Source organism: Bombus terrestris, chromosome 4, assembly GCF_910591885.1.
Source record: "Bombus terrestris chromosome 4, iyBomTerr1.2, whole genome shotgun sequence".
NCBI lineage: Eukaryota > Metazoa > Arthropoda > Insecta > Hymenoptera > Apidae > Bombus > Bombus terrestris.
In genome coordinates, this window is record NC_063272.1 from 14074594 (window position 1) to 14093237 (window position 18644).

The 18644-nt window shown below is 34.7% G+C and overlaps 1 protein-coding gene across 8 annotated transcripts in view; it reads left to right on the forward strand.

Moving 5' to 3' along the window:
- The window catches only part of LOC100651036 (glutamate receptor ionotropic, kainate 2), a 200095-nt gene that overhangs the window by 161735 nt on the left and 19716 nt on the right, over window positions 1-18644 (forward strand). For 6 of the 8 annotated variants that reach the window (XM_048405368.1, XM_048405370.1, XM_048405371.1 and 3 more), the window contains exons 9-11: window positions 14509-14712; window positions 15615-15818; window positions 17685-17789. In XM_048405368.1, coding sequence (XP_048261325.1) covers window positions 14509-14712; window positions 15615-15818; window positions 17685-17789 — 513 coding nt within the window. Of the gene's footprint in view, window positions 1-14508; window positions 14713-15614; window positions 15819-17684; window positions 17790-18341; window positions 18600-18644 lie in introns of all 8 variants that reach the window. The other 2 variants (XM_048405375.1, XM_048405369.1) reach the window with 1 other exon arrangement.

Here is an 18644-nt window from a genome sequence, read left to right on the forward strand (position 1 = left end):
TCCTGATCTAAAAAGATGATTAGTTTGTGTAATTTTTATTTAACGGACTAACGTTCTTTGAGTTTATATTTTACTACTTTGCATCTGATTAAATTTACTTTATTAATTTAAAAGTAACTAAGTAACTCTACTTTATTAATTTAATAAATTAGAACAAAATTTTAATATTTCGAAAAAAGTAGCGTTAGTAGAAAAAGACTGAGACTCATGCAAATAGAATTATTGACTCTAAATATATTACTAAGAAAGAAATAATCTCAGGCGATCTCTTTATCAAAGCATATACTCGAAAGTGCAGAAGCAGTGTTCAAAATTATTGCTTTGATTAAAAAATCTGCCTGTCGCGAAGTGTCTTCTTGCACGTAAAATTTTGCACATTTTTGTACGGAAAAAAATGAATTTTGACTCATATTTTAGATTCTAACCGAAATGAAATAAACGATCGTGACTTAAGATTGTCACGATCAATTCATTGCTTAAGATCAAGTATATTCGTGTCATACAGATATATTCGTGTAGATATTTGCCATTTGCAAATATTCATACGGAATATTAACATGCGTATTTATAACTAACACGAATATATTCTCAAGTGTATATGTTTAACCTAATTATTAAAAAACTAATTATTATAATCGCGATGTGCAAGAAGACCTATCCTAAACTAATAAATTTCAAAAAATGAGTGTTACTACTCACGGGTATAAGAAATACCCGTGGTCACTATGCTCGCAAAAAAATTCTACGTAATACAACCGATCACCCGTGCCGATTCGGACCTTTCATCCTACGACATGATTGAGTGACCGGAGGAACAGAAATGCATGCGACTCACCGTTCGAAGCGGAGAAACAAAGGACGTATCGTGGATGCTGCGCCACCCCAGCGAATATCATCAGGAACTGTGTAGGGTCCAGTGGTGGAAATGGAGATTGCGAAAAATCTGTTACAGAACAAAACACGATGAGTGATTGCTGATTATTTAAAAAGTTGGAGATAATGAAAAATGAAAGTTTATTAACTTTAGTAACTTTGGTAATAATAAAGATTGAAATTCTAATAAATATGTATATTGGAAATCTAATATAAAAATTTGAAAACAAATATTCAGTGATTTTTTATGAGTATCAGACAGTTTTACTGTACTTTAATGTTAAGACTTCAAGACTTTATTTCAATTAAAAAGTGCATTTACAGCTTTCTAAATCATCGATCATTTTTATTTTGTAATTAACGACATTTCAAACAAAATATACTAAATAGAACAAATTGAAATACAATATATAAAACTACTTACATTCTTGAGCTCCTGGAGAGGCTTTATCCTCTTGAGGGAGGCACTGACTCTAATACCGAAACGAATATTCAAAAAAATAAATATATAAAAAAAGAAAAATAAAAGACTACGTTACCGCGACCGCTTAAATTATGATCGGCGAACAATAACTCTAATATCGCGTACAAATTTGATTGATAAAATTTTATTATTTTCGCGTGTGACTATTCGATCGAATTTGATCAAAACTATCGTGATTTTAAAATATTGAAAAGAAACTATTGCGTGGCAAACACTGACTCTACAACCGCATTGCGCGCGGTCACAAATATTTCCTGAAAATAAAGCAGTTTAGGGGCGGGGGTGGGGTGGGGGGTGGAAAAGAAGCGAAACGTTGTTTCGACAATTTTCTCCTTTTTCCTATTGAACGGTTATTTAGAAAATACTGCTATTTCTTTACACTTAAAAATTATTATTAAGAAACTGGAACAAGTATGAAACTATAAGTTGGAAATTGTGAGATATTTCTCGATCACAAACAAATGCTTACGAATACCGTGAATGCAATGCAATCGTTTTCAAGAATTATGCTGTTCGCAATTAGAATATATACTGTGAATTTTCGTTATTAGAATACGAAATATACATTGCACTAATACACTATAGTCGCCTGTTATAAATATTGGAAAATATTTGCAAGAATTCAAAAGTTCGCCACTAAATATGTTTAAAGAATACTTGTTTCGAGGTATTTGAATCTAACTGTTACTATGTTGCAAGTTTATGACGTTAACTGTAGCAAATTCACATAATACAACAAAAAAAATTGAATTCCATAAGTGAATTATTGAGATATAACTCAATTTGAAACAATAAAATAACTTATTAAAAATTCGTTTGAAATAAGAGAATGATCTCATATATCGGAAATAGAACAATAATTTATTTAACCGAACCTATTGACACTGCATACACAATTTCGTGTTCTGAAAAAGGGACATTCGAGTCATTGTTCTAAACTGTTTAACGTTCTATTTTCGCGGCTCAAAACTTTTGAATATATCGAAAAGTTATAAACTCTAACAGGACCGCAATAATTTTCTCTTATAAATGGGAAACTAAGAAGAAGCCCGAACAAACAGACAATGAAAGAAAAATCGCGGCGCGAACTCGTTCGTTCGCGATCTTTCCAAAGAATCAATGGACTTACGCAACGCACTCCCGTGCACAAAATAACCACAAGATTCAATGCAAAAAAAGAATCGATTTTTATACTAGATTCCAAGTCAGATAAGTACCATTATACAGAATGGGCTCAGAATGGATTTGAGAGACAAGACATATCCCACGGTGTCCCACGTTGTCCCACGTTGTCCCACGTTGTCCCACGTTGTCCCACGTTGTCCCACGTTGTCCCACGTTGTCCCACGTTGTCCCACGTTGTCCCACGTTGTCCCACGTTGTCCCACGTTGTCCCACGTTGTCCCACGTTGTCCCACGTTGTCCCACGTTGTCCCACGTTGTCCCACGTTGTCCCACGTTGTCCCACGTTGTCCCACGTTGTCCCACGTTGTCCCACGTTGTCCCACGTTGTCCCACGTTGTCCCACGTTGTCCCACGTTGTCCCACGTTGTCCCACGTTGTCCAACGTTGTCCAACGTTGTCCCACGTTGTCCCACGTTGTCCCACGTTGTCCCACGTTGTCCCACGTTGTCCAACGTTGTCCCACGGTGACCTACGGTGCAGCCCAGTCTGTATCATCCAAAATTCTGTTCGCGGCATTTGGAGATACAAACCGGACTGCTGCGTAGTTCTTAGCTTGGTATCGTTTTCCAAAGATTAATCAACTGATTAATTTTTTGGAAAACGATGCCAATTACCAGGTCTCACCACGAGGAGGTGACTACGCAAGAGACCCGCCCATAGGTTATTTAACATTACACATCGATCTCCACATTCAACCTAGTGGCAGAATGTCGAGTCCCCACTCTACTTGACCATGGACCTGCGTAAAGAAATAGTTGTTTCGTAGCCTAACTGCAAAATACATATCCGCAACGCAGCGCTTACATGATTCTTTACAAAGGTAAAACAAATCATACGATAGCAATCGAACTCTAATATTACTATTAATGTTGCATTAATTTTCTTTTATTGAGAATAGTGCTTTATGTATTATTATTTCGAAAACGATACCAATTACCGGGACCCACCAGGAGAAGGTAACTACACTCGTGTCCTATTTACGTAAAGAGTACGTAAAGCTTTTAAGCAACGGGAGTAGAAAACGTAAAATTATTTTACAGCAATAGAGCAATGCGTATTGATATTTATTAATTGTAATAGGTATAATATATGGTCCATATTTGAACATTGAACCTAACATCAAAAAAAGGAAACCACGCGACTTAGCAATTGTAGTACACATAAATGGGTGATGAGTTCTCGTTACCTTCTGTGAAATTGCACTTGTTTTTCTAGTCCCATAAATACGGTGTCGATTCCTTAGCTTAAGTGGAAACGAAGAATTACATTCCATTGGTAGGCGCCTAATAGTTACATTTTACATTTAAAATTCAAGAAAGGATTTGAATAAATATAAAATACTATATCAGGGACTTCAAAGATTTGGTTAATATTAAATAAAGTAAAATAAATAATTAATTTAGTCCCTACGAATTGACAGTATTAATTTAAATGAATGGTACAATTGCCACCGGTTAACGGTATAAAAGTTATAAATTAAGAGTTAAATATTGTTATAAATTATTGGTATTATTGTTAGAAGTTAATAAAGTAACAATTTTAGATAAATAATAAATTGTTATAAATTAACAGTGTAACTATTCTAAGTTGTTAGTTTATTTGTCATAGATTAGTGGTTTAAATATTCTAAATTAATAGCTTAAATGTTATAAATTAACAGCTTAAATGTTAAAAATTAATGGCTTAGATATTATAAATTAATAGTATAAATGTTGGAAATTAATGGCTTAGATGTTACAAATTAATAGCTTAAGTGTTATAAAGTAATAGTTGAAACGTTATAAATTGATAATTTAACTCACCAATGTTTATCTTCGATCTTAACTGTACGGTGGCGCACACACAAATGAGCTCGCGCGCGAGTCGCGTGTTTCCTATATACCTTTTGTTATACGTTTGACAAGGTTGCAGAAAATGAATCAAATGATAACGGTTTGTTGATGTCATCAAAGGTTCTTCCATTACAACGCAACCGAATTTAATAATTTTTTAATTTTTATTGTAAATTGACGCCTTCAACAATTTATTACAATAACCATTTATATAATTATAATAGTTTTTACAAGCTGAAATTAAATTCACACGTCTGTGATACTAGTTTTTGATTTAAAAATGTGTTAATTTATATTGAATGCCAGATTATGATAAAAATAACTGCACTATATATCAAATAATATATATATTGCATATCAAACGGTGTAACTATTATAAATTAAGAGCATAATTATTTTTAATTAATGAGAGCATATTGTTATAAATTAAAAGCATAATTGCAAAAAATTAATGATATAATTGTTTTAGATTAATAATAGATTGTTATAAATGAATAGCGTATTTAATATAAATTATTAGTTTAATTGTTACTAATTAAATGTTTAACTGTGAGGAATTAAGAGATCAAGAGTTGTAAATTAATAGCTTAGATGTTATAAATTAACAGCTTAAATGTTGTAAAGTAATAGTTTAAATTTTGTAAATTAATGGTTTAGATGTTGTAAATTAATGGTTTAGACGTTGTAAAGTAATAGTTTTTATGTTATAAATTAATAGTTTAATTGTTATAAATTAATGGCTTAAATGTTATAAAGTAATAGTTTAAATGTTGTAAATTAATGGCTTGGATGTTATAAATTAATAATTTTTATATTATAAATTAATAGTTTAAATGTTATAAATTGTTAGCTCAAATGTTATAAATTAATGGCTTAGATGTTAAAAATTAACAGCGTGAATGTTATCAAGTAATAGTTTAAATGTTGTAAATTAATGGTTTAGATGTTGTTAAGTAATAGTTTTTATATTATATATTAATAGTTTAAACGTTATAAATTGATAACTTACTTCACAAAGGTTCCTCTCCGATCTTTGCGGTACGGGGACGCACACACAAATGAGCTCGCGCGCGAATTGCGTGTTCCTTATATACCTTTTGTTATACGTTTGACAAGGTTGCAGAAAATGAATCAAATGATAACGGTTTGTTGATGTCATCAAAGGTTCTTCCATTACAACGCAACCGAATTTAATAATTTTTTAATTTTTATTGTAAATTGACGCCTTCAACAATTTATTACAATAACCATTTATATAATTATAATAGTTTTTACAAGCTGAAATTAAATTCACACGTCTGTGATACTAGTTTTTGATTTAAAAATGTGTTAATTTATATTGAATGCCAGATTATGATAAAAATAACTGCACTATATATCAAATAATATATATATTGCATATCAAACGGTGTAACTATTATAAATTAAGAGCATAATTATTTTTAATTAATGAGAGCATATTGTTATAAATTAAAAGCATAATTGCAAAAAATTAATGATATAATTGTTTTAGATTAATAATAGATTGTTATAAATGAATAGCGTATTTAATATAAATTATTAGTTTAATTGTTACTAATTAAATGTTTAACTGTGAGGAATTAAGAGATCAAGAGTTGTAAATTAATAGCTTAGATGTTATAAATTAACAGCTTAAATGTTGTAAAGTAATAGTTTAAATTTTGTAAATTAATGGTTTAGATGTTGTAAATTAATGGTTTAGACGTTGTAAAGTAATAGTTTTTATGTTATAAATTAATAGTTTAATTGTTATAAATTAATGGCTTAAATGTTATAAAGTAATAGTTTAAATGTTGTAAATTAATGGCTTGGATGTTATAAATTAATAATTTTTATATTATAAATTAATAGTTTAAATGTTATAAATTGTTAGCTCAAATGTTATAAATTAATGGCTTAGATGTTAAAAATTAACAGCGTGAATGTTATCAAGTAATAGTTTAAATGTTGTAAATTAATGGTTTAGATGTTGTTAAGTAATAGTTTTTATATTATATATTAATAGTTGAAACGTTATAAATTGATAATTTAACTCACCAATGTTTATCTTCGATCTTCACTGTACGGTGGCGCACACACAAATGAGCTCGCGCGCGAGTCGCGTGTTTCCTATATACCTTTTGTTATACGTTTGACAAGGTTGCAGAAAATGAATCAAATGATAACGGTTTGTTGATGTCATCAAAGGTTCTTCCATTACAACGCAACCGAATTTAATAATTTTTTAATTTTTATTGTAAATTGACGCCTTCAACAATTTATTACAATAACCATTTATATAATTATAATAGTTTTTACAAGCTGAAATTAAATTCACACGTCTGTGATACTAGTTTTTGATTTAAAAATGTGTTAATTTATATTGAATGCCAGATTATGATAAAAATAACTGCACTATATATCAAATAATATATATATTGCATATCAAACGGTGTAACTATTATAAATTAAGAGCATAATTATTTTTAATTAATGAGAGCATATTGTTATAAATTAAAAGCATAATTGCAAAAAATTAATGATATAATTGCTTTAGATTAATAATAGATTGTTATAAATGAATAGCGTATTTAATATAAATTATTAGTTTAATTGTTACTAATTAAATGTTTAACTGTGAGGAATTAAGAGATCAAGGGTTGTAAATTAATAGCTTAGATGTTATAAATTAACAGCTTAAATGTTGTAAAGTAATAGTTTAAATTTTGTAAATTAATGGTTTAGATGTTGTAAATTAATGGTTTAGACGTTGTAAAGTAATAGTTTTTATGTTATAAATTAATAGTTTAATTGTTATAAATTAATGGCTTAAATGTTATAAAGTAATAGTTTAAATGTTGTAAATTAATGGCTTGGATGTTATAAATTAATAATTTTTATATTATAAATTAATAGTTTAAATGTTATAAATTGTTAGCTCAAATGTTATAAATTAATGGCTTAGATGTTAAAAATTAACAGCGTGAATGTTATCAAGTAATAGTTTAAATGTTGTAAATTAATGGTTTAGATGTTGTTAAGTAATAGTTTTTATATTATATATTAATAGTTTAAACGTTATAAATTGATAACTTACTTCACAAAGGTTCCTCTCCGATCTTTGCGGTACGGGGACGCACACACAAATGAGCTCGCGCGCGAATTGCGTGTTCCTTATATACCTTTTGTTATACGTTTGACAAGGTTGCAGAAAATGAATCAAATGATAACGGTTTGTTGATGTCATCAAAGGTTCTTCCATTACAACGCAACCGAATTTAATAATTTTTTAATTTTTATTGTAAATTGACGCCTTCAACAATTTATTACAATAACCATTTATATAATTATAATAGTTTTTACAAGCTGAAATTAAATTCACACGTCTGTGATACTAGTTTTTGATTTAAAAATGTGTTAATTTATATTGAATGCCAGATTATGATAAAAATAACTGCACTATATATCAAATAATATATATATTGCATATCAAACGGTGTAACTATTATAAATTAAGGGCATAATTATTTTTAATTAATGAGAGCATATTGTTATAAATTAAAAGCATAATTGCAAAAAATTAATGATATAATTGTTTTAGATTAATAATAAATTGTTATAAATGAATAGCGTAATTGTTATAAATAATCAATTTAATTGCTATTAATAAATAGCCTAACTGTGAAGAATTAATATATCAAAAGTTGTAAATGAATATTTTAAATGTTACGAATTAATGGCTTTAATGTTGTAAAGTGACAGTTTAGGTGTTATAAAGTAATAATGTAAATGTTACAAATTAATGGTTTAAATGTTATAATAGTAGTTATTCAATAAAACACTGACCACTACGTTTATGGGAAATATCGTATACTATTGTTGACGAGATTTTGTTGCATTGTGAAATTGAGAAATAGCATACGCTTTGTGACCAGAAATTTGGAAAATTACTATTAATTATCAACGTTTACGCTGATTGGAAACCTGAAAATTAACAATAGCTACTACAATAATACAATAGTACAACGATAAGAAATTAAAATAAAATTTTAGGAATATTAAATATGAATAATTGCAGCAATATTGCAACTTTGGTCTTTCAAGGAAAATAAAACAATATCGATATCACCATGAAATTGCTCTCCCTGGAGGCTCAATTCCTCAAAATAGAAAATGTTCCTAAAAATCATACTCACGGACAATCATAACAGCTAACCTTGCACATCACGTACAGAATGTCAAAGTTAGCTAGACGCAACAGGGAATGACCGTCTAATGCAAATGCCGTGTCATACCGGAAGCTACGGGGAGCACAGTAAATTCTGCGCGGAAAAAACAATGCACCGAGCCTGAAGAATACGAGGAAATCGTGGATATCCCGACAAATGGCTGGAAGTGTTCCTCCAGCTGGAAGCAGCCGGATTGGTAGGCATCCAATGATAAGCCGCAAACGTGCGCGGAGAGACGGAGCAACGTTGACACATGAATAATTGAACAGCGTATTTAGTAAATAGCTACGGAGAATGGACCGTTCCTATCCCCCTGTGTCTTCCCTCTGTCTTTCCCTCGTAGCCCATACTCGAGTTTCTCTCTTACTCTGTTCCCTGTCCATCGTATATATATATTCCCCTTCCTTCCTTATCCGAACTATATCGCGTCGGGTAACTCGGCCCTCAAATTACCTCTTTTTTCTCTCTGTTCCTTGGACTCGGAGGATTTCCGGATATTTGTGCGATCGTTCGTATGGCATTTTAGGAAATGCAGAAATTGAATAATACGTTCGGGAATGCTTGCTTTAAAAGGAGATTGGGTTCATTAAAGGACAGGCAATCGATAGTAATTTCGGAGATTTTTTCCGGTAGAATCGTTTTTGATACGGTGTAATGTTTTATAATTCTGTTTGACATTCTGTTTGAGAGAGATACGGATTTCGTGTAATTCGTAAATTTTCAAATCATTTTTAACGATCGCGTTCACTGATAAGAACAAATCATTGCTATTTACTGGGGAGGGGAAGGGCCGTTTATTACGTTTTGTTTAACGAAATAATTGTTTGCAAATATAAAATAGTTTACGGTATACAGTTGCTGGTGAAAATATTCGAAACGCTTCGAAATTTTATTTCTTTCATTTTATGACACTCCACACTTGACTATATTTAATTATAAATTTGATTTAATAACAAAGTTTGTAATAACTATGAATATGTACATAGTCAAATATCCATTATATTACCAATATCGACCAACAGTCGTGTCTCGTTATACAGTGCTAATGAAATTTCAAAACGTTTTATTTTACAAATACGACATACTTAAAGGCTTTTTATGATAAGTGTTCAAATACTTTCGTAAGCTACATTATATAAAATTTCTGGTAGTATTTATTAATCTTGTTTGATGCTTTGTTCCTTTGATCAACCTTTCTTTCGACAAAACTTCCAGGAAGACTATATTTCTTATCAACCACGACACTGTTCTCCAATCATTTCTTTTTATACCCTTCCCTCCAACACATCTTTCTACAGCCCATTTCTCGCGATTCATTCGAACAATTCTGTTTCCTGGTTGCATCCTTCGACGTCCAAGTTCTGCACGACTGTCCTCTTGCCATGACACGAGTAACACGTGTTAGACCTCGTAAGGATCTCAGCTCACGTTCGCTTGGCCAACGCTCGTGGCCAGGTTTATTAAGTGAATATTGTTCCGACGTCAAATTTCCGGCAAGTTCAACCAACATAACGATCCAAATACTCACACATTTCTGGTCAATGAGCTCAGAATTAGATCTTATCTTCGCTTATTAAAGGAAATCTAATCAAAGGAAACACGCATTTCGGATGTTTTGATAAAGAAACGTTTGCAACAAATAATTCTCTGGTGGCTCGTTTTAATTTTGCTCGAATTACCTATTGCATTCTCGCGTTAAATTAAACGAGACCCAATTCACGAATTGGAGTCGTAAACAGATATATAAAGATAAAAAAATAAAATACGATCTTTAGGAAAGAATATAAATACTGTATGTATGTGAAATAGGATAAAAATCCGTTACAATAATTTATTTTAGCCTTTAAAAAATCAATTATCATACGTACCGACTGATCTATGGTTGAAAAAAACGAAAAAATATTTATTTATAAAATATTTATGAACTTAACATTCGTTTTCCCTTTAAATTCGTAAAAGCGGCAAACGTTGAAAATCCATAGTATATATAGATAATGTTGCTCTTAAAATTAGTAAAAATGCATTTGTCGTTTCCATCGAACTTAAATCGTTCCAGCTATTCAATTATTCAGTCGAAGAATAGCAACGGTATGGACAATGCGGTTGCTTCAATGGACTTCGGTAATAATGGAGAACTAATACAAAACTAATTGTTTAAACAGTGGCATTCAATCGCAAAGAATATGCTAATCAATCTGTAAAATCAAGTTGCGTGTATTATCTTTTCATGGTATATACAAATCTCATTGAGAAAAGACTGAAAACTGTCGCTGAAATACATTCATCGTCTCTTTCAGTAAAATTATTTCATTAAGTTTTAAAATTATTAAAAACGAAGTATTCGAATGGAGTTTGGTGCACGTTATGAAAGTTCATGACAAAGAGGAACGTGGCACACGTGGCACATGATTCATCGATGAAATCACAGAGCGGGTGTCGTTCGTTATACGGCTGAATATCGATTAATGAACTGCGCCAAACATATTCTGCGTAAATTAAACAGTTTCCTTGATAAATGAACAGGAAATTCAGTGCGCCGATACGCAGAAATAACTGGCGTGTCGTGCAACGAGACTCGAGCGCTTCCAAATCCGCCATAAGGGGATAAGTTGATTGTTCCCATAGCTGCTCGATAAATAACGCCATCAATGACGTTTAATCGTTCGATATTATTTACTTTCGCTCGTTGTTAACTCGGTGATAAATGTTGTTGCCTTGCGGCTCGATATCCTCGTTCTCCGAATTTCATTGGGATACTTTTTAAACGGAAGAAAAATCTCATGAAATATTTTTATTTGGGCTAAATTATTTTTGCTTAATCCAAATTCGGAAATTTTCGAGCACCAGATGTGAAAAATAGAAAATCAAGACGTCTGACAGAAAATCGAATTCGTCAGGTTGATCGGTTCACACAGGGGTTCTCGTCATCTACGATTCTAAAATTGAAATGCAAAACGACGCGGCTATTTTTGGAAGTGAACGACAGGATGAATGACCCCTTCGATCAGTCTGTACCTTTCCAATGGCATGAAAACCGTATTGACAGATGCCAGTGAAAGAAAACCGAAAACGCAACGACATCACGTCAGAAATAGGTTGCAGGTCCTCGAACCGGAGAACGTGTGCCATAGAATTCACAAAACTATACAATAGTAGTTTTTTGTATATTAGCCAGGTACTTTTTCTCTTTTCTTCTGCTCTTCCATTATAAAGTTTCTCTTTCTTCGACAAACTTTCGAGCGGAAGTTTCGGGAAAATTTGCTTCGTTCTGTCGTACAGCAGCGATCCTGGGAAGCGTGGTGACTTTTTTCAAAATATTTTTCTCATCCACACATTTTCCACCGCTATTTTGTAGACCTTTGTAAATTATCGATTCTTTTTTAATACAATCTAGTACGTTACACTGACTGACTTTTATCGAGTTAGTTAGTTCTATACGTGTTCCGCGTGGTCAAACTATAACCGGGCCCGTGCCACGTTACGATTTTTTCATTGGCTAAATTGCAATCGAACGAAGTTACGCGAAGCGGGTGATGACACCGAGCCAGTGATAAGCGAGATATTTTGAAATCTTTGCAAACGAATCTAAAACATGAAGTCTCTCTGTGAAATAGTGACGTTTGTGCCACAGGTAGAACTACACATTTCATGGTTAGCACATAGTACAAAAAATAGCAACCATGGTGTCATATTCAAGTACAGATTTGGTCAATGATACTAGTCTAAAGGTAAGGATTTACAGATCGCAATTTGGACAAAATCTTGAAGAAATTAAAGTTCTAAATTCATAAACTTAAAAATAAAACATAAAATATAAATATAAAACTACACAAAGATTCTAAGAACAGAGCAAATATTCGTTCCGAGCGTCAATAGGGAAGTGGACGTCTGTGGCCAGACATCCAGTGGTCAACGAGCTCTCAAAAAGACATTCTTGTGCAGCCTGGAAAAAAAGTCGAAAATCAAATTTTACGAGACTCGAAAGATTTTTGATAGCGATATTGCTTTTCCACTGCTCGGTATTCCTTCCACGCACCTGATTTTTCCTCGAGCAAACACGAAAGTGTTTACCTATAACCTCGACCTCGCCTAGCTCGCGAAGCTCGAGAGAAATTTACAGGGATGATATAACTTTGCAAGTTCTTGTTCACGTTTTCGTTGCTGTCTACAGTGAGGCGTTGCTAGGCGAGGATAAAAGACCGGATAGCTAAAATATAGCGCGCGATGCAGAAGATTTGCAACCAAATTTAGAGGAGCCGCAATGAAAGTATAAGTCCCCCTGTTAAAATTTATCTCTGGCTAAAGAATTAAAGATACAAATGGTCCGACGAAACTGCGTATGTTTATGCATATATGCATAATTCAAATGTTCAAAAATGTATAGAATATATTATAAATGCATGTTCACTATATAACCAAAGTACTCGTATAATATTTAGATAGTGTAACAAATTGAAATATGAATTTGCATAAATATTCCTAGTCTAGATATAATTGATCACGCACGAGGTATTTTGTATGCTAAGTAATATTAGAAAAGTGAGAAAACAGAAGCTGTAATATTTTTATCTGTCAAAAATATAACTTTTCCGAAACACCTTCTCATAAATCACTTTCCACAGCTTCGAATTACCTGTCACGCGTTATATACCTTCAAAAAGAAAAAAGAAAAAAAAAATGGAACATAAAATATTAAAATACCAATTTCGTTATGAAATACTTGTACCAGAAAATATAGTACCAATTTATTCGAGATTTATTCAAGTCGTCAATGTACCTTCGAAGTGAAGTTGCCCGAAGCATTCGACGAGGCGAAAACAGTCGAAAGATCGGCGTGTTCCTGTTTCCAGGACAGTTGGTACGTGAAAACGGGTTCACGATTTTACACCGGCATGGACGTAGATGCAAAAGCAATTAACAGACGAATCTGCTGGATGAGTAGCAGGGCGTGGGTTTGCGATATACGATGCTCGTTGTATAGGTCACTTCCGGTCGGTGTACTTTCCAATACGATTCGAGAAACAAGCGCGTCATATTACGGAAGACTTAGAATCGACCCCTTGTGATTATATAATTCCACGCCGCCTGGAAGAAAAAAAATAATCTGTAAAGAAGGGAATTAAAATTCATGAAACTACAATAGATACGAGTGATGACAAAAACCAGAAAAGAATAGAGATTAAATTCCCATTGTCTCCCACGAAGTTCGTGGAACCACGAAAACGATAGCTGGTCGAAACGACGAAGAAATTGGGTTACGCTGTTTCGTGAAACTCGAGCCATGAGCTCAATAAAAACACTGGTCGGAAAATATAATTGGTCGGAGTTTGGTCCGGGGAAATTCTGGCGATTCTACGAAAAAAAAACATCTCGTAAATTAAGCAGACTGCGATTACCGGGTGGTAATTAACGGAGAGGATTTCCAAAGTTCTTTCGCGTACCCGCATTGTAGACGATGATCGTTCGTGTGCAAAAGCAGAGAGCAGAAGATACGTTGAAGAGAGACTATCAGTAATTTGCTGGAACATTGAACAACGACACGTTGTCTCATTATCGAGTGATTATGCGCTGGAGAATTGGAGCGGTCGAGTCGCGATCCGACGATTAATTATGCCACACGAAACAAGTCCAAGCTTGGCTATCCATTGTTGCGGAAATGTTTGGTGAAATTCTCATCTGATGAGAATGGTGTTTCAATTCAGGAAAATGTGGGTCGCGAGAAATTTGCAGAAAAATTTTGAAAGATACAAAATTCTCGATTATAAGATATAAATTTCTTTATATAGGATTGTTTCGTACTTTCTTATACAATTTCTGAATGGTATCGAGTAAACTTATAGAGGAAAAGCTAATGGAAGGATCATTTCGGCGTGGAATTTAGGGTTACGAACATTTCTGTTCGCAGGCAGGTTTACACGGCCTAACCGGACATATCGAGTTCAACGAAGGGAAGCGTAATAACTTCAAACTCGACCTGCTGAAGCTGAAGAAGGAGGAGCTGGTGAAGGTGGGCGAATGGAAGCCCGGATCGGGCGTTAACGTGACCGACGTTGGTGCTTTTTACGAGACCAGCGCCACTAATATCACCCTGGTCGTTATGACGAGAGAGGTAATTAGTAGGATGCTCGTGTAAGCGCCTGTCACATTACGTTCCCCGTGAAACACTATCCGTACTACATCATCGAGTCAATATAGTACTTTGTACCAAACGTGAACAAGTTCGTAATAAGTTTTATTACATTGCACTATATAATTTCTATCGCCCTCTATTATTTTCTTTCACGTTTCATCAGTCTTTTAGTCCTGTCTTTATAGAATTTTTGTGGTCTGAACGAGACATAATCTTGAAGAACATTATTGGTCTTTACATACTTCTTTTCAATTCTTTAAAGAATTCTTCAATGATCTTAAATGGTAATTGTATGTTATTAAATCTGCAGTTAAGCGTTACTTTGATAAGAAATAACGAAATTAGCAACGCTCTTCAAAACTGTTTTTCATCTAAATTAATTATTCAACAGAATAATAATTTTCAAGACGTCGTTTCTCTCAATAATAAATATAACGACGTTACTATTTACCTTTCGAATATCCTTTCCTGCTGGTCAGAAGCAGAAAAGCCTGTTTCCTCGAAAGAAACTAATTTCACTCGGTTCCATGGACAGAAAGAAATCGTCGCGAAGATACGACGTAGTCCCGCCCTCTCCATTTTCCAAGATGAAAAGGACGAGAAAAGGAGAGAGAAAAGTAGAGTTGGAAGCTTCCATTCGAATCGTTCGAATTAGAACGCCGAATGACACCAAACGCTATACGTTTCATACCGTCGATGCTGGTTCTTATCGTTGAATAAGAATCTTCTTCTTGGGTAAAAGAAAGCCGAGTTCCATCCCCTAGACAAGTTTCGTAGCTGCCATTTTCCTTTTTCCATTTCGCTCTTCCCTTTCGTTTGTCTGTTTATCTTACGACACTCGCGTGCAGGTGATCCATCAAAGGAATCTTATCTTCTCGTAGGAGAAACCGTACGTCATGGTAAAGGAAGACAAGAATCTAACGGGAAACGCAAGGTTCGAGGGGTTCTGCATCGATTTGCTGAAGTGGATCGCAGGTCAGGTCGGGTTCCAATATGCCATACGACTGGTCCCCGATCATATGTATGGCGTTTACGACCCGAAAACCAAGGAATGGAACGGCATCGTTAGGGAACTTATGGAAAAGGTAAACTTCTCCCCACATTTGGAAAAAACATTATTTCTGTCTTGTCTGTGAATTGTGTTGACGTTGTGCGTTTCATGATCGATATTAAACAGAAACTGTGTATAAAGTTGTCAAAATGGTTCAATCATGGAATTGGTCTGAAACAGCAGTAGAAAGCAGAGAAGCAGAATATGAAGAATATTCTAAAAATTGGAAAATGTAAGTCAGAAATTAGATATTTAAATTTCTGGTTTCGATATATACTTGAATTCAACGCTAGAACCACCAAATCTTCCAAAATGACAGATTTTTAATATTTCTGGCGAAAAGAAAGCTTTCAGACTGACACAAAATATCTAAATACACAGTATACAAGCTGATTGTTCGACTGTCAATGCAAAGTTTATTACAGAAGAGGAAATATCTTACCATGTTTTCTCGAAGAGCGCATTCTGTTACCAATGTGATTCGATGAAATTGTATGTCTTCGCGAGCAAGGAAAGGAAAAAGTAACAGACGCGGGAGGAAGTGGTGCGGACAATTTTATATGTAAAGTAGCGGTCCGATGCTGTCGTAATAAATCCATCCCGTCTAGACTTTCATTATGCATGCTCGGAGCCTGAGAGGAGCATCTAATTTGGCGTTTTCTAACGGGCAGCCACGTATCGGATATTCCAATTCATAGAGACCATCGCATCGGGCAGATGTTACCAGATGACATCTGAATTGTAAAAGGACACGGTTATTAAGTTAGAATCTCATGTAGCCGACTGCTCTAACAGCCGTCGGATAATTTATAAAGGCATCTAGCCACGGCCGTTACTATCGATTGGTTCGACCAAGGATTTTCCTCGAATATTAATGTCCCGTTGCAAAAATTCGTCGAGTTTAATCTACGGCAAAGCTCTCCGTACACACGATATTATACTGAATTATTAAAGATCCAACAGAAATTAATTACATCGCCGTTAGTCGTTCGCTATTGCAACGCAATGTGCTTTATTAAACTGCTGCTGAATTCCCTGTAATTTCTATTACCTATAATTCCATCCTCTTAACGGTAATATCTAATACAGAATGATTCGATCGAAGCAATACCATATTTCATCTTACGGGCGAGCAAACGAAACTAGGAAGGTCTCGGACCTAAGTAGTATAACCCTGTATTTGGTCTGACATCGACCGAATGACGCACCACACAAAAGACATAACTTAAGGCGACAGAAACGCTCGTGTACAAAGTTGAAGATATAAAAGCGAGAATGCAAGATGAAAGGAGAGAAAAAGCTGAGTATTTTCTGTGGTGGGAAGATAAGCGTCGCGCCTTCGGGCGCCAAGGTTGCGGATGGCTCGTGGCCGTATTTCGTACGTCTAACCGCAACTGCGATACAAATAGACGGTGGATTTCAAAGATTGTCGGTTCGTAAAAGATGCAGGGCAATCTGTACACGATGAAAGCGCCTGCCGCCTTAACCTAGAAACCGGCGGGTCTGTAAGTAGATCGTCTTGAAGGAAAGACGTCATCGCCGGTGACCTCACTGTACCAGGTTTTGGTCTGCTTATAAAAGATGCATTCGCTATTTTGCAAGGCAAACGTTTGCCTAGGTGAACATTTGCCAGGCGAGTCTTTGTCGATGATTTTCGTCGAACGACAAACAACGACCCCGCTTTCCTTCTTTCTACTGCTGCTGGAAAATATTATGCCGAGAGTGATGCATATAAGAATCTTCGTTTTGAGTTGTAGTCACAGACAATACTGATGAGGTATCGTTCAATGAATTTCAATTTCGAGTATTTTCCATTTGAACTTTCGGACGGGTCGTGTTCGACGAAACGTAGACAGAGAACTCTCCGTTTTCATGCGAGAAATTTCCCTTTTGCCCACAGAGAGCGGACCTGGCTGTTGCGTCTATGACGATCAATTACGCTCGGGAGAGCGTGATAGATTTCACCAAGCCGTTCATGAATCTCGGTATCGGAATTCTGTTTAAGGTGAGTCGCTGTTATCGTTCGTGTATTCGATGATGATGAACTAACTTGTAACTTCCATTCACGATGCAATGTAGTATACATATACCAATCTTCGAGAATCTCGATCTCGTACGAGCCATTCAGAATCCAAACTGATCAATTCCACGACCCGTAAGCATCTTAATTTCATTAACTATATACAAGATCGGCGTTTCTAAGAAAAATTTTCAAAAACAGTATTTCTATCTCCACTTTGCCATAATTTTCAATTTTTATAGTTGATCGATACGGATTTTGAGCAGTTCATAAGTATATCACGCTTTGCAAAGATTCACAAAGATCTTGAAAATTATATTTTCTCTACGATCAATTCCATACGATTCCAAGCGATACGAATCATCGTAAAACTCTTTTGCACTCTTCGTACGGCATTGGATTGAGTCGTGATAGAGACGAGATTCTCGATGAAATCGATTCGCTGGCGTAGAACGTTGCTGAGAAAAAGGCCCGCCGTACGGCGGGAGAGTGGCATGGGATCCGTTTTAATTAAAATCGTAGCGTAACGTAATTTAGGTGCCCTCCAGCCAGCCAACGCGGTTGTTCTCCTTCATGAACCCGCTGGCCGTGGAGATCTGGCTGTACGTGCTGGCCGCGTACATGCTGGTGAGCTTCACCCTCTTCGTTATGGCTCGATTCAGCCCGTACGAGTGGAACAATCCACACCCGTGTCTGGCAGAGAGCGACATCGTCGAGAACCAGTTTAGCGTCAGCAACAGCTTCTGGTTTATCACTGGCACGTTCCTCAGACAGGGCAGCGGGCTCAACCCCAAGGTACATTCAACGAGATGCTCCGTCACTGGGCTATTTCTGCCGTTC